We start from the raw sequence: 17610 nt of genomic DNA on the forward strand, positions 1-17610 counted from the left end.
ATGTAGGTTTAAATTAAATTTTAAATTTAAAAAATGGACAGTCAAGTCCCCCCCAAAAAAAAAAAAAAAAAAAAAAAAAAAGCTTTCATGATTCAAATAGTGCATGTAATTTTAAACATCTTTTCAATTTACTCTTATCAACATTTTTGCTTTGTTATCTTGGTATTCTTAGTTGAAAGTTAAACCTAGGTACGCTCATATGATAATTTTATTATTATTATCGGTTATTTGTAGAGCACCAACAGATTACACAGAGCTATATTAGACCTTAAAGGCTGACTCTAATCTGAATGCATTTTTACAGTTTTTCACCACTAGAAGTGTGTGTGTCATAGATAACATTGAGCTCAGGCATGTAAAGTTACTTCGGAGTCAGCACTGATTGGCAAGTCTATTAAAAGAACTGAAATAAGGGGGCAAATCTGCATAGGTTTAGATACAAGGTAAAAAGTATATATTAATTTAACTGTTGGTTATGCAAAATTAGGGAATGTGTAATAAAAGGGTTTATCTATCTTTTTAAACAACAATTATTATGGTGTTGACTGTCCATTTAAGCAATGTGCTGCATTATGAAAACCTGGGTTACATTTGCTTTTTGGCCTCTATGGTATAGCAAAAAAAACAAACAACAAAACTCCCACACAAAAGAGGCGTTTCATGTCAAACAAGAATGAAAGAATAATACTCTACTATAGTACATTAAATACAGTTGTAAAGCATTGCTAAATTAAATGGTGCTTTCACTGGCACATTAGTTCTTTGCTGATGCACTCTAATACCAAAAATACTAGAGCCATGTTTATCAATAGTAAAAATAAAAAAAAAAACCTTAAATTATGCTTACCTGATAATGTTCTTTTCTTCAGATGAAGAGTCCACAGCTGCATTCATTACCTTTTGGGAAATAAGAACCCGGCCACCAGGAGGAGGCAAAGATACCCCAGCCAAAGGCTTAAATACTCCAACTTGCCTCATCCCCCAGTCACTCTGCTGAGGAACAAGGAACAGAGAAGAAATACCAGGGTGAAAAGGTGCCAAAAGAATAAAAAATAAGCATAATTTAAGTTATTCTTCATAAATGGAAAGAGTCCACAGTTGCATTCATTACTTTTGGGAAAATACCCAAGCTATATAGAGGACACAATGCGAAAACGGGAGGGTACAATAGGCGGCTCATTCTGAGGGCACCAGGCCTGAAAAAAAACAAAAAAAAAAAAAAAACACACCCCCAACCAAACCCTGCTTTGACCGGGAAACGAGAAAGGAAAAAAGGCCCCAAGGACACTGACCCGCAGATAGTCCAAGGCCTAACTAGAGACTGCAAAAGCAGACTCACTGAGCCAACACTCCTCCAGGAGAGACAGTCGCCCAGCAGTCGGTCCCCACACAACCCTTACTAGCACCAGTAGTAACAGCCAAAGTCCCCAAAAGGGAGAGGACAAGGAGGAACTACAGTGATACCCAAAAGGTACAGCAAGTTCCCATAAAGCAGGGGTGTCCAAACTTTGCTCTCCAGAGGTTTTTGAACTACATTTCCGATGATGCTCAGCCAGCATTTTATCTAGCTGAGCATCATGGGAAATGTAGTTCCAAAACCTCTGGAGAGCAAAGTTTGGACACCCCTGCCATAAAGGGAAAAACCCCTTTAAAAGTAAGCCAAACCCACAAAGACATCTCCCAAACATTGTGCATCAGCACCAAAAAAAGACAGCTGAAGACGAATTCCTCAAACCGTCAGAACTCTAAATACTGAGCAAACCCAGAAGGTAAACATCAGAGTCCAGTAACACGCTGCCATCCGTAGGAAGACACAGAGGAAAATACTATCCATAAGGAAGGAGCGGCCAAACAATATATCAGAGTGCCAAACCACCAAGACAGAGGGCACACTCCAGGCAATACAAGCTGCCAGACCTACTCACAGATCGTCAAAAAGGGGAGAAGCACAGAACCTCAAAAAAGGCCCACTGGCACCACCAAGACCTGAGGATGGGCAACAGACCCAACACATAGCCGGACCAGCCCAAGCAACGGCAGATATGAAAGCAGGGGAACAAGAGACCCCAAGACCAGCCCCCAAGATGGCGGAAGAATGGACACAGCCACTCCAACAGAGCTCGGGTTCCAACCCAAAAGCTCCTCCTTAGAGACAGTCTAACAGGTTTTAGACCCAATGAGATCTAGCAAAACCACCCAACCAAAGTCTCCCCAGATGGAAACGAACAACTCAAAGAGCAGACTGTTCCCTAAACCATATAAAACATTGATTCCAACCTCCCATACACAGGAGAAGCCCAAAATAGGAAACATACCTCCAAAAGGACAACTAGCCCCCTAAAAAAAAAAAAAAATAATGAAGAAGACGGCATTGATAAAGCACCTGCCCATAAGACAGGAAGCCGTAGGCCAAACCAAGAGAACTCAAGGCCACGCCACTGACGAACACGGAAAGAACCCCTTAATAAAAGCCAGCTTACGAACAAACATTCAAGGCGCAAGAGAGCTACAGCTGTACAACTGAAAACCTTCCGCTTGCTAGGCACGGAAAACCCACCATCAGGTTACATCAGTGGTACAAATCCTCGGTAAGTGCTCAGCAGTAGAACGATCTCACTCTCACCTGTGCTTTGCGCTGAATAGCTTGTCTCACCGCGTCTTCTCCTCAGCGCACACTAGGGGAACTGCATGTTTGCACTTGGTTTCCGGTCCAGTGCTCAGGGTTCACGGGGAACTTCACCAAACCCCCAATACACATTCCACGTCATCCATATGCTCGCACACAGCAAAATAGGTCTGGGTGAGTGGACAAACACAAGTAGCCTTAAAAAAAAAAAAGCTCTTTATTCAAGATACACATAAAAGGAAAATATGGAGAATTTGTTTTTTTATTAGGGGTAAATAACCTCCTAATGGAAGTATATACATATAGCACTCAGGAAGTTCAATGAGAAAATAGTGTGATCTTCAATGAGATCTCTAACTGTAATTTACAGCTTTTACACAATTGCCAATCTCATAAGAAATGGACAGGTCGAAATAGGAGTTTCAAATATAACTTTTAATAGAGTTAACGTGGTTGCCTAGAGGGACAAATAAGTATCTGTTGAATACCTATCACAACTTGAAAGTTTTAAGTGTGGCTGACCAGATATGTTTGTTGAGTTCCTTGATAATACTTGGTCTTACTGTTTAATATTATTTGAACCGCAGTGTATAATATCACTGATCTCTAAAGTTTTTTTTCCAAGTTTGTCTTATACACAGCACCCTTTAGCTCCTTGTATATTCAAAATTACCCCATTCTATCATCAAATCTGAGCTATAGGAAGTTTTTAATTTGCAAGTAGTGCCATTGGATCTTCCTTTTTAATAAAAGGAAAAAAATTCTGTCAAGGAATAGAGTTCAAACGCGTTTCGTTAGTTATTCACTTTGTCAATGACCCTTAACTTCCTATTGACACACCCCCTTAAAGGGACACTGTAGCCAAAAAAAAATTATTTCATGATTCAGATAGAGCATGTAATTGTAAGCAACTTTCTAATTTACTTCTATTATCAATTTTTCTTCATTCTCTTGCAATCTTTATTTGAAAAGAAGGCATCTCAGCTAAGGAGCCAGCAAATTGTGGGTTCAGAACCATGGACAGCACTTGTTTTAAGGTGCTGTCCAATCAGCAAGGACAACCAAGGTTGTTCACCTAAAATGGGCCGGCATCTAAACTTACATTCTTGCTTTTCAAATAAACATAACAAGAAAATGAAGACAATTTGATAATAGGAGTAAATTAGAAAGTTGATTAAAATTGCATGCTCTATCTGAATCACAAAACAATTTTTTTTGGCTACAGTGTCCCTTTAATAAAGGGTGTAAACACACTCCTATCTGTTGTGTATCACTAGGAAATTAACATATTTGGATATCACATTTTTGAAGTTCAATTTAATTTTACTCTTATAAGTTGTAACAATGTTATCACTAAATGCATATGGGGCTTTAATAAACACAACCTCAATATGTATATAAATGAAAGGTTTACCTTATGTCACTATCTTTTTTGTGTGATCTTACTTAGTTTCTTATTCTTATATACTATAAATTTGAAATAACTAAATGCATGTGGGATCTTAAAGACACATCCACAAGTTTATATATATGATCAAAAGTAGAACCCTTGACTTCAAAATATGTGATTAATAGACACAAAAAGAGAATGAAAAATACAGGATGCAAAATATATGATGCATATATACGTTTTATTCAGTACTCTATATCCTCACTTATATTATCATGCTTGGAATTGTATACTGATTATGATGAAAATAACAAGGAATTCATATTGAAATCTATTGAATTTTTATTAACCCACAATTTTTTCATGTTTGAGGGAGGTTATTATTGCCAAAGACAGGGGACAGCCATGGGGGCAAAATCTGCCCCAACATATGCCAACCTTTATCTTGGTTGGTGGGAGCTGTCCTGGGTCTTTGGTGATAACCCCTTCAGGGAAAAACATCATAAATTATGGTCGATATATTGACTACCTGGTCTTTGTACTCGGGGGGGAAGATTTGATAAAACATTTTTGATTATCTATCCCAGAATCAACAAAACTTGAAGTTCACTATGCAAAAGAGTCGAGTACAGATGCCGTTTCTTAAAGTGCTATTAAAGGTTACATCAGTTGGCTGTCCCAAGGGAACCGCATTGTCCAGCACAAGCAAGCCCCAAAGAGTCCCAGGCTCTCCAGAAATCTGGCCAAGTTTTAAAACAGAACAGTCAGAACAAAGGCAAAGCCCAAGTACCCTGGAAACGAGCACCCCGAACCAGCCCTATGATCATAAAGGTCTGGTAACAACCCACAGCGGGATCCACAAGTGACAACGCCAAGTGAAACACTCAACAACCAGAAAAACCAGGACAGGAAGGCCAGAGTCCCACAAATTATAATAAACATTCCAGGAACTTAAATATCCTGTTTGATATAGAAAACAGACCCACAGGGTAAAACCCAGATTATTCCGGATAACAAGAGCAAGAATCCCTTGCAAGTCCTGACCCAGAGGGAAGAGACCACCCCTTGCAGGAGCCCACTCAAAGAGCTAAAGCCTCACAAGGCCATATAACCAAACACCACCACAAACTCCAAGAACAAGGGGAACAGTGAGGACAAGTCACCCGAACAGCACATAGCAAGTCTCCATATCACCTCAGATACGAAATCAGAGGACAGAAAACAAGGGTAGCGATGCCACAATAGACGGCAACACCTGAACCATCGGAGTAGAAAGGCCACTAGGACCACTTCTACCCAAGGAGGAGATGCAAAGCATTCCCAACTCCAGGAAGGGACCCCTAAACGGAGCCCAGAGACACCACACTGTCTAATGTCCCTAAAAGGGAACCACCAACTCCCGAAGGAAAATCCAGGTCCCCAGAAGGTGACCCGATCCACAAGGAGAAACGGACAGTCCAAAAAGGTCTCAATGGAAAAGAGAACTAAAGGAACAAGTCCCAAGAAGGACAATTCCCAGAGCCTCCGAAAGGCAAGAATGGCAGAAAAGAGGCACTAAAAACCTCCACCTTCCAACCACTTGGGAAGAAATACTCTAGGTCCCGAAGATATCGGAAGCAACACAGAGTGACGCAGCGGAAATTCACTGACCCAGTCACCAGATAGACGGCTATTAAGGACTGAAACAATCCCGTGAGCCGCACGAACCCGCAAGTCTGCTTAAAGGGACACTGAAACCAATTTTTTTCTTTTGTGGTTCAGATAGAGCATGCAATTTTAAGCAACTTTCTAATTTACTCCTATTATCAATTTCTTCGTTCTCTTGCTATCTTTAGTTGAAAAAGGCATCTAAGATTTTTTTTCTTGGTTCAGGCTCTGGACAGCACTTTGGTGGATGAATTTATCTACCAATCAGCAAGGACAACCTAGGTTGTTCAAACATGGGCCGGCATCTAAACTTGCATTTCAAATAAAGATATCAAGAGAATAAAGAAAATTTAATAGGAGTAAATTAGAAAGTTGCTTAAAATGTCATGCTCTGAATCACTAAAGAAAAAAATTGGGTTCAGTGTCCCTTTAAGAAAACATAGCTGAAACTTGTAAAATAAAATAAGAAAAACAACTAAAAATGTGAGCACTTGGCGCCTCAACCTGACCAGCCAGGTAGAACAGGCTCCATGTGTCTGAATATGCCGCGAGATAGATCTGAACCCAAGCAGGACCAGTCTGCAACCAGGGTCATAGCTGTCAAGGTGCCCAAATCCACCCTCGGAAGGAGGAATTAAAAAAAAAAAAAAAAAAAAACACAAACATGGGACAAACGTGTCCCGAACTTCCGCAGAAGTAAACAGTATCAATTTGAGAGCAAGTCCCCAAAGGAAACCTAATAGTAAAAATAAAAAAATAAAAATTCATCCTAACCGGATAAAATTAAATGAGGCAACCTGAAGGTTAACGCCTAGGAAGAACAGAAATACCCGCAGGACCAGCCTAACGGAAACCCTGTTCTTCCACAAAACTGGGAAAGATCTCAACAAGACTAAAAAAGGAGATTACGTCATCCCCTCATGTCTAATGAGGTGAACCATTCGAAGTAAAAGACTGAGGAGTCTCGTAGTCGTTAAGGATAAGGTCCCCTAACAATTCAAAAACGTGTCTCAGTAGAACACGAAGGCGAGCCAGCCTGTAACAAAAAGGCACAACTCATGAACAGTTACCCCCGCAGGGAACTGCACATGCCCTCCCATGGCCGGGAGATCTGGGACAATAGGGCACTAACACAATCACAAATAAACATCTGGACTTTGTAGACGAACCATCACCAAAAGTATGTGAAATTGAAAACGTGCTACAACCTCCGGGGAGGAGGAGGGGTTACCCGCATGTGTAGTAGTAAGGAGCGGTAGGGAACTTGCCTCTCGGAGGACAGGGCCCCCGAGGCAGATGGCTTAGCTGTCCCTTGAATCCCCGAGCAACAAGGTGCTCTAGAACGTCCTACAGAACATAACCGAGTGACCTGAGTCAACGGGGCCAATTCGCATTCTTCAAAGGACGAAGAATCTAAATCAGAAAGTTGAACAATCTCATCAGAATCCTCCATAGCTGGAGAAAGAATACCAAAAGATGGACTATAGAAAACAATTTAAACGACACCCATGGCTAGGGCACTCACCACCTCCTATGAACCAGACACCAGCGGACTAGAGATCTACGTTGCCACAGTCAGGAATGCGGAAATGGGAGACCAGGTGAACCGTACAGTCAAAAAAAAAAAAAAAAAGCACGCCCAACCAAGTGGCGTCACTTCCAAAGGCCATTATGTTCCAAAGTCATGAGCCCAGTTAATACTACACATAAGCAGATTGAATCACATATACATGATTAAGCCCCCCGTTCAAAAATCCCCTTCAGGAGATATTAACACTCGATTCCAAGATACTAAAAAGGAGTCCCACTGAGACCCTGTATTTTTCCATGTAAGTTCGAGGAACAGTTTAGTTACAGTAAATTCATGAAGTAAAATGAAATGATCTTACCGGAATCTACGCTGTGAAACAGGAACACGGCCCTTCAAGTGTGACCGATAGTAGCATCGCCTCCGCCATGGACTTGAGAGAAGAAATCAGCGAAGTTCGCCTACGCAATTGCTTGTGGAGTTGTTAATCTGAGTCGGGATCGTTTCGCAGAAAGACTCTCCATGCATCTCTGAACTCTAACTTTCATCCAAGCCCTCACTGAGAGACTGACAGGACTACTTAAAACTCCCGTCCCATGTCGAAGAGTACTACCTTCCATAAGAGAAAACTTCTGACACTTCTCTGCCAACCTCCTGGGACGAAAGGCAAAGAATAACTAGGGGATGAGGGAAGTGGGAGGAGTATTTAAGCCTTTGGCTGGGGTGTCTTTGCCTCCTGGTGGCCAGGTTCTTATTTCCCAAAAGTAATAAATGCAGCTGTGGACTCTTTCCATTTATAAAGAAAATACGCCATTTCAGGTTTACCCTTTTATTCTTCATATATTGAAAGTTTAGTAGCAAGGACAAAAAAAACAACAAAAAAAACCCACACTAATACACACCCTCTTACAGACTAACATGTGTAATGAGAAAGAACTGCAACATCAGAAAACTACCTACGGTACAAATTCTAAATTTCTTTATACTGTATATCTAGTCTTGAGTTAACCATATCAAAATCTAACTTTCAGTGCATTCCAGTGCTGATGTGTTTACACGTGAGCAGCAAGGGAAGTGCATGAAATGTGTTTAGTCCCTTTTAAAGTCAGATCCTGAGCAGCAATGCATTACTGCGAGATTGCAGTTGATTGTTGGATAAGCTTATATTTCTCTGATTATTGGAAATCCAGATGTGTTCAGCTAGGTCCTAGTAGTGCATTGCTGCTGTAGAGCTGACTTTAACTATGTCTACCATACCCCAAGAATATATGAAATGTGGTCTCAGTAAAAGAAAATAATTATCTTAGTGGTTAGTGCAAAGGTTGACAAACTTATTTTTTTTTAGCAGATCAAGCATTTAGAAAACTCTAGTTTGCAGAAACAAGAAAATGCCACCATGTTAAATGCAATTTTTTTTTGTGTGTGCGTTATTCGATGTGGTGCACATAGTAAATAGCATGGGAGTCATTATTTCCTAAAATATTTCAAACACAAAGTTTACTGTCCCACATTTAGCAACAGTTCATCTTCCCAAAACAGGAAAATGTATGGTTATATACTTTATGGTTCAAGTAAAATTAATTGAAAATCAGAAAAAAATAAAATAAAAAAAATGTTAACTATTCCCCATCTTGTAATTTATGCAGAAAATGAGTAGGTATAAAATATCTATCCATACAAATATCACAAAAAATTTAAACAAATTACACAAAATGTGGAATTAGCAGATGGGTGGTTTAACCCCTTCATGCCAGGGGGTGGGGGAGTTTGCAAGTGCTTTGATAAGAACAAAAGTTCCGATATAAGCACTTGCTGGAAAAATCAAATCAAGCGATCAGATCATTGGGGACTACCTACGCAGCTTAGCACACCTCCCAGACCGATTTTTTTATTAATGGGGCAAGTGGTTACTGCCAGGTTATCATTCTTGTTATAATAATCACTTCATTGCTGACCCTTTATCCAAATTGTGAAAGCTCCCTCTTTCAAACGCAGGGTATTATGATAAGTCATGATAAGGGGGTAATAAAGGCCTCTTAAAAAGCACTAGAAACCAAAAATATAACCAAAGTTGAATGGTATTTGACATTGTGACAATCAGCAGGTAGACACAGGCCCGCTGATTTGAAAAATAAAAAAAATAATGATTGCTACTTTCAAATAAGGGGTATCAAGTTTATGTATGTATTGTGGGGGGGCCAACATAGGGGATTCGCCACCACCCCAGATATTGTTCCATATGCCAACGGTTCTGACGTTTTCATTGTTAAGGTGGCCAGCAGATAACTATGGGAAGCATGACCGCTCCTTTAAAAAAAAAAAAAAAAAAAAAAAAAAAAATCACTTGCTTTGTGGTAGTGCATATGTTGGGGGTGCAACGGTTCCTTTTGTAGCTCAGATGACTGTAAATGGCATCAAGTATACAATTGCTCATTCTATGGCAAATCCCCAGCTATTAAAAGGGGTATTGTGTTAATGTTGTCTTTAGGGGATAGTGGCACCTTTGTGGTCACTATGCCCCATACAGTAAATTGGGTAACTGATTGGCATAACAATGGCAATATCACCTAGTAATGACAGGTGTGAGACCCCATTCTGGAAAAAGGGGCTCCCCTCTTTCAAACTGGCGCTTCACACTTGGTTTATGGGGGGGGGATGGTGGAGTTCCCCCTCCTCAAACACAGTTTACTTGATGCTGGTGACCGTCTGAAAATTAGAGGCGAGTGCAACCCTCATTCACTTGAGCAGTCTTATAGCCATCTAGTCAAAACATGAAATCCCTTTGTTTCTAGTGGGCATGTGACCACCGTTTTCAATGCTGATCAACTGCATCCTAGGGGGGCAAGTGACCCCTTATTTCAAATGAGGAGCAACTTTACCCTCTAGTCCACACAAGGAGAGATTAGGGGAGGAAGCTCTAATTGAGCCCCTCTGGAGAAACAACATTTAAATGCTTCTGTATGTATTTGAAATTTTTCTGGTGATCACCTGCAACTTACAGGGGCTAGTGACCCCTCATTTGAAAGGGTAGACTTTTTCCTGCCAAATGAAGGGGCCACTTGCCCCTCTAGCTAAAATGGGCAATTCAATGCCAATTCAGGTAATTGCTGTCTATATGGCAATCACCTGTTACTTATCACTCGTTTGAAAGAGCCCTCCTCTTTCAAATATCGTAAGTGGCATGGAGCTTCCAAAGCCCACTTCCCAAGCCAACTGATTAGCCGTCTCTCACTGCAAGCTTTGGCAGCCCTGCTCTGCTACGTCACGATGGGTGCGGGTTGGGACATCACAAGGCCTACAGGGAAGAGACATTGATGAAGAAAGGAGCTACAGTCTTTCACCATCAGCAATGAGGGGAAACCCCAGGATCCAGATCAGGAGGGGAACCCCCTGGATGATGAACCTGTGTTCGTCATCCATACTGCAGAATATATGAAGTGACGAGGAAGTGCCATCCCATCATGTGCATCTAAGAGGTTAAGAAGCTGCCAATATATCAGTAGTATTTGATAGATAATAAATTAAAAAAGGGACTGTAAACACCTTGCACTTACAAACATTTCTGTTGTGTTGCTATAGAACATATTAGCCAAGTCTAAACATATTTAAAACAAACATCCTTTTTATTGAAATTATTTTAACAGCCAAACCCCACCCACCATTTGCCTTATTTAGAGGAGCCAATCTGGGCTTTAGTCCACAGACAAGGATAGCCATGGTCATAAGGTTAATTTAAAGTATCAGTTTTTATTATCCGTTAAATACAATTATTATGTAGTGTGGTTAGCCACAAAAAAATACAAATTGCTCAATTTTCATAGCTACATAAAAAAAGGGGCAAAATAATAAAAATAAAGCAAAAATGGTTTCATTATATATAACTAAAAATTTTATATAAAAATCTCAAGGTGTTTACCGTCCCTTTAATAAGCAAGAAGACAGTCTAGAGGCCATGACTCCCTGTTTTTTGGGGAACTGTTAACCCCCATGATTCATGTAAAATGCACCAGCAAGTTAGCAAAACAGTTGGTAAATATATAACTTCCCTTTAAGAAGGGGGGGTCACAGCCTGTCTCAGCTTTATGTCAAATCTTCAGTGGGATTCTGGTGGGCCAACAACTCCATAGTATCCCAAATGAGGAGACCTCCTCCTTGTCTTGCAAGCTACACTATTTTTGTCCTTGTGGATAACAAACACTAAAGGTACTCATAGACAAAGTACTGTAGAAATCACCTAAAATGTATTGAAGGCCGTCACACCAGAAAGTGCAGTTTCATCAGCAAAAACTTCAGCTCCATTAAAATTTAAAGCTCCCAGCATGTCAACAGATAAACTGCCTTTTTAAAAAAAATAAAAACGCCATAAAAGTTCTATTCCCACAAACTTTAACACACACTTGGGTAGGAGGAGCCGCTTTTACAATACGTTTGTAAAACTTTGAGTGAACATAGTTCTAAAAAGGTGTGTTATCTTCAAGGACATCATAAAATATAAGATGGAGATATCATCATTTAGGTCCATTGGAGTGGTCAGCACGGACGTTATCCAACTAAATATTTTCACCTTTAGAAAAAGAAAAAATATATTTTGCAAACATGACAAATGCCAAGACACCTGACTCTTCCACTCACCTTGCCTTGGGTTTTTTTTATGTAAAGAGACATATTTTTGACTTAATGAATGTTATTGCACTACTCTATCCCCTTTAACACAGATAATTTTATCATTGCATGAATACTTACCTCTAAATACATTTAATTCCCCCCAAAAGGGATAATACATAGTGTAAAGGTCAGCACAGAAGCTACAATGCATTACTACTCTGGAGGAAGCACATTCTAAGCCAATCAATAAATAATAAAGTCACATACCACTCCTGACCACTGTACAGCAAGTGATCACAAATTGTAGCTCTGAGTGGACTTTGTGTTTATAAAACCCACTAGAAGAAAGCATGTATGCAGCAATAAAATGTTATAACACATTTATTATTACATTAATATGTCCCTGTAAAAGGGACAGAAAGGTAAAAACTAAACTTTAATGATTCAGATATGCATGCAATTTAATTCCATTATCAAACTTGCTTTGTTCTTTTCATATCTTCTTAAAAAGTCAGCACCAGAGTAGAAATGCACCACTGGGAGCTACCTGAGAACATCAAATGAGCCAATGACAAGAGGCATATAAGTGCAGCCACCATCTAACTTGCTGTAGTGCATTGCTGCCCCTAGGTATACTCTTCATAGGATACCAAAAACACAAAGCAAATTTAATAGAAGTAAACTGTTAAGTTGTTTAACCCCTTCATGTCGGCATTAAAGTTTTTAGCATCAGAACAAATGTCTGATGTAAACATTTGCCGTAAAAAAGAAAAATCATTTGATTGATGCAATTACGTGAAGGCTGGGATCAGATCATGGGGGACTGCCTATGATGCTATACACGCTCCCCAGTCTGAATGATTATGTAAAAGGGGGAGGCTGCCGGACACCAAATAAGGTAGGACGTTCCATGCCTTCCTAACAACATTAAAGCCCAGGGCTGTTAGGACGGAATGGAACACCCTACATGTGTTTAGAGGTTAAAAATAGCATTCTCTGCCTGAATCAGGACACAGGACAATTTAATTTTTATTTTACTGTCCCTTTAACTCTGCAGCTATAATATCACATAATCACCAATATAATAAACAAAGCCAGTTCCAAACTCTTGGCAGCAGCTGCTTTAAACAAGCCCTTTAAATTATATATTTTTTAATGGTCTAAAATGATCAACAGCATTTTAAACATGAGTGGTAGGATACAAAAGGAGACTCTTGCAATTACCTCATTTGACTTGATCTTGAACCTTGACCTTTACTCTTTGGGGCTTGCAAGGTGACCTTGAACAGGGATCAACCAAATCGGACTTGGCTTTGGATTTAAAGGTTGGAAATTTGAACACTCAGCTTGGTGCAGGCTTTGTCTTTAGCACTTGGCAAGTACTTCCCCTCTTCCAGCTTTTTTATCTGTTTCCACCCTCCCTCTTTATTCATTGAAGCTGCAACTTCAAAGGTGTCTTTGGGCTTTACTCTTGGTCCTATCTAACCAGGCTCATTCAAACCTTGGGGCGCTTGCCAGCTACTGTGGATTGCTTTACATCTTCTGAGATAGAGAAATAAACACACATTCTGTTAGGGTGCAGGCACTTGCACACTGTTGAACATCAACACAAACAAATAAAGGATATTGTATGTAAGCAAATCCTCGGGGGCGACGATGGTAGAAGTCAAGTGGAATGTAAACGTCTACTATTGGGCCATACCGACCAAACTCACGGCGCAAATCCTCCGGCCTGAATGTGTAAGGCAGAGAGACAAAGTTGACAGTGTGGTCTTATGTTTTGCAGTTTATTTTATTTGTAGTCTGTAACACACACTCTTAGTACATATGTTCTTGTACAGGCATGCAGCAAAAAGTGTCATTTAACTAAGGGCTTAAATTTGTTAAAAACTTATGAGCCAGCCACAAATTTACAAAAAGTATAATCCTTATAAATAAAAAGTAAAAAAAATTCTAGTACCATGGCTGCCTGGCTCCTGGGAATTTTCAAGCTCTGATAAGGAGATGTTCCAGTGCAGACTACTATGTGCCTAAATACCCCAAATTACTTAAAGGGACAGTATACACCAATTTTCATAGCACTGCAAGTAATAGACACTACTATAAAGAATATGCACAGATACTGATATAAAAATACAGTATAAAACCGTTTAAAAACTTACTTAGAAACTTCCAGTTTAGCTCTGTTTAAAAGGTTACTGAAACACCCACTGCAAGTGGGAACCATCAGACACTCCCCCCTCCCTTTGCATATGAAAAGACCCTTAACACAAACAGAAGCAAGCTTGAGTAGGTATACGTCGGTAATTTAAAACTTTGGGGCTTGGCTAGGAGTCTGAAAATCAGAGCAATGTAATTTAAAAATAAGCAAAACTATACATTTAAAAAAAAACAAAAAAAAAAAAAAAAAAAAAAAAAAAAAAACTTTATGGGCTATATAAATAGATCTACAAAACATTTATGCAAAGAAAAAAACAAATGTATAATGTCCCTTTAAAGGGACATTATAGAGTTATTTATTTTTTGCATAAATGTTTTGTAGATGATCTATTTATTATAGCCCATAAAGTTTTTTTTGTTTTTGTTTTTAAACTTAGTTTTGCTTATTTTTAAAATAACATTGCTCTGATTTTCAGACTCCTAACCAAGCCCCAAAGTTTTATGAGAATACTGTCGGCTACCTTCTTCAGCTTGCTCCTGTTTGTGTAAAGGGTCTTTTCATATGCAAAAAAAGGGGGAGGGGGTGTCTTGTTTCCCACTTGCAGTGGGCTTTCCAGCTACCTTTTCAACAGAGCTAAACTGACAGCTTCTAAGTAAGTTTTTAAACAGTTTTATACAGGATTTTTATATCAGTATCTGTGCATCTTATTTTTTATAGTAGTGTATTACATGCAGTTATATGAAAATGAGTGTATACTGTCCCTTTAAGTGTTTGTGTGTATTTATATATCTATAAGAGTGTGTGTGTGATTGATTACACAGTCTTTTTTGTGTTGGTCATATAAAGATGTAAATGAGCTCCTGCATTAATCTGAGCACTCACAAAGCAGATTTAGACAATCTGCAACATACTTAAAAAGTAGACTTGTTCATCTGAGGTTGTGGATACCTCTGAATGTGGAGGCCCTTTGTGCCATTAAGCTATTTTCGGAGTCCAATTTATACATGTGAAACAGCAAGAGACTTACATCTGGATTTGCACAGTGTTGTCGTTTCACAAGTATAAATTTGGGTCCGAAAAATAGCCGAAGGGCACACAGCCTTTGGAGGTTTTGGATACCACGTCTACTTTATAAAAAAAAAAAAAAAAAAAAAAAAAAAAAAGCCATTAAATACAGTAGAATTGCATATTCAACAAATTCAAAACAAAGATAATGCAAAAACATTTAGTGTGAATTTCAAATGGAGTAGAAGATTTTTTGTGACAAATTTCAAAGTTAGTTGTGTTTTCCTTCCCCTTCCACCATGTGACAGATATCAGCCAATCACAAAACGTATATACCTATATATATTGTGAATCTTACACATGCTCAGTAGGAGCTGGTGCCTCAAACTGTGCACATAAAAAGGTGCACGATTTTATAAGGGAAGGGAATTGGAGTGGTATTTAAAATTGTGTGCTATCTGAATCATGATTAATTTTGACTTGAGTTCCTTTAAAAAGGGAAAGTGTACTGTGATTTATTCTCTCCTTTAATGTGCTCCCAATGATCCATTTTAGCTGCTGGAGTGTTAAATTGTTTACAGTTAAGTTCCTTTACCTTGATTGTCATTTGAAATAGCTGCTTTTGAATGCATTTTCCCTGTGTATACTGACAATTTCAATACTTAAAAAGGTGCTTCTTTAATATTAAAAAATAGATAAAAAAAAAAAAGTGTATTAATATGACTTGGTTATGCAAAACTAGGGAATGGGTAATAAAGGGATTATCTATCTTTCTAAAACAAATATTCTGGTGTAGACTTACCCTTTAAATAATACTAAGCATTAAGACAGAATGTGTTACAAAAGCAAAAAATAAAAAAAAATATTTTCGTGCAAAAATTAGAACTTAGGTTTTATAATGTCTGCTTGCTTATCTGAGATTTTTTAAGTTCTAATGTCACATGACTTTTGCAGCAGAAGTCCTCTCTATTGATCATGGGCAATAAACTGTCTGGAGCTATTTTATGGTGTATCCTAACAGAAAAAAAATAAAAAAAATAAAAATAGAGACCCAAGTCTCCTTGAGGGGCCATGAGAGGAAGTAATGGGCACTACACAAATTAAGTTTAATTTAAAAAAAAAAAAAAAAAAAAAAAAAAAAGTTAAAATCCTTTTAAAATTATGAAACCATATTTCAATGATTTCTAAGTATAGCCCACTGTTTTGTAACAACAAAAAAATAAAAACTTAAATCCCTTTAAATAGTTAAAGGAACATGAAACCCAAAATATTTCTCTCATAATGCAGACAGAGAATACAATTTTAAACATTCCAATTTACTTCTATTTAATTTGCTTCATTCGTCAGACCTTTGTTGAAGAAATAGCAAGCAATGCAAATGGTTGAGCCCATCACATGGAGGCATCTATGTGCAGCCACCAATCAGCAGCTACTGAGTCTATTTATATATGCTTTTCAACAAAGGATATCAAGTGAATGAAGCAAAAGTAAAATTGGAAAAGTTGTTTAAATTTGCATGCTCTTTCTAGATCATGAAAGAAAAAAAAAAAATCTGGGTTTCATGTCCCTTTAAAGAAAACCTATGTAAACAAGAAGGTTTATAAATAAAATCACAGTGGGGGGTTGAACAGATGTGCTAAAATGTTGATTTTCTTTCTAAATACTGGCATCACTCTGTATATTGAGATAAGTAGTTTTTTTTTTGCTCATAATATAGATTAGCTAATGAGGTCTATTCTCCCAGTAATATCAGCCCATTCAATTGTGACAAATAGAAACAGCTATTTCATATACAAAAATAAATCTAAATATACATTACCCATATATTTTATATTCTGCAGCTGGTATAATAAGTCATTGAAAACACATTAAAAGGAAACCAATTTTATTGTACACTGTCCCTTTAAAAAGCGACAGTAAACACCTTGTAATTACAAGACATTTCTGATGTCTTGCTATAAAATAACATATCAGCCAAATCAAAACAAAATATAGTTTGCTGCATTATAAAAGATTTTATACTGAATTCTCAAGTTCTTTTACTGTCCCTTTAAAAAGGGACACAACTCATTAACCGCATTTGTCATACAGGTTAAATGCCGATCAAAACTGTTTTGGCAATCCCCCGCACTACTAGGCCGTTGATGTCACAAAGGGGCTGTACCACGATGCACAGGTAGCTGGATAGGGGAAGAACTCAACTCCCTTAGCAACTACAAACCCTCATTTGAAAGCAAATTGCCTGCTCTTTCAAATGGTGGTGTGGTCTGCTCATGAGATATCCATGGCAATGAGCCAATCAGAAGCATCTTATGCATGCAGCGTTCAATGATTGGCTCAGGTGTAAAAGTGCATAGCACACCAGAATTTTTTTTAACTAACACATTTAAAGTACATAGAATGGGGAGCAGAGCTAAGAATAGCAATTGGAGATTTAACTACAGGATATGAAGTATTATGTGGGCCCAAATAACTAGGTCTAAATAAGCTAATGTGAATAGGGTGGTTAATACACTTCAGTGTTAGAATAAATACAGAGTTAGAGATCTACATCCAGTGTTAGATAAGATCCGGATCCTTATTTGGTCCCACATAATACTTCATATCCTGTAGTCGAATCCCCAAATGCTATTCTTAGCGCTGCTCCC

General features: G+C 38.5%; 1 protein-coding gene across 2 annotated transcripts in view; it reads right to left on the bottom strand.

Annotated features, from left to right (window-relative positions):
* The window catches only part of SRSF12 (serine and arginine rich splicing factor 12), an 81049-nt gene that overhangs the window by 59772 nt on the left and 3667 nt on the right, over window positions 1-17610 (bottom strand). For both annotated transcript variants that reach the window (XM_053710534.1, XM_053710533.1), the window contains exon 2: window positions 13424-13528. In XM_053710534.1, coding sequence (XP_053566509.1) covers window positions 13424-13528 — 105 coding nt within the window. The remainder of the gene's footprint in view (window positions 1-13423; window positions 13529-17610) is intronic.

The sequence above is a fragment of the Bombina bombina genome, chromosome 4 (genome assembly GCF_027579735.1).
Source record: "Bombina bombina isolate aBomBom1 chromosome 4, aBomBom1.pri, whole genome shotgun sequence".
In the NCBI taxonomy this organism is placed as follows: Eukaryota; Metazoa; Chordata; class Amphibia; order Anura; family Bombinatoridae; genus Bombina; species Bombina bombina.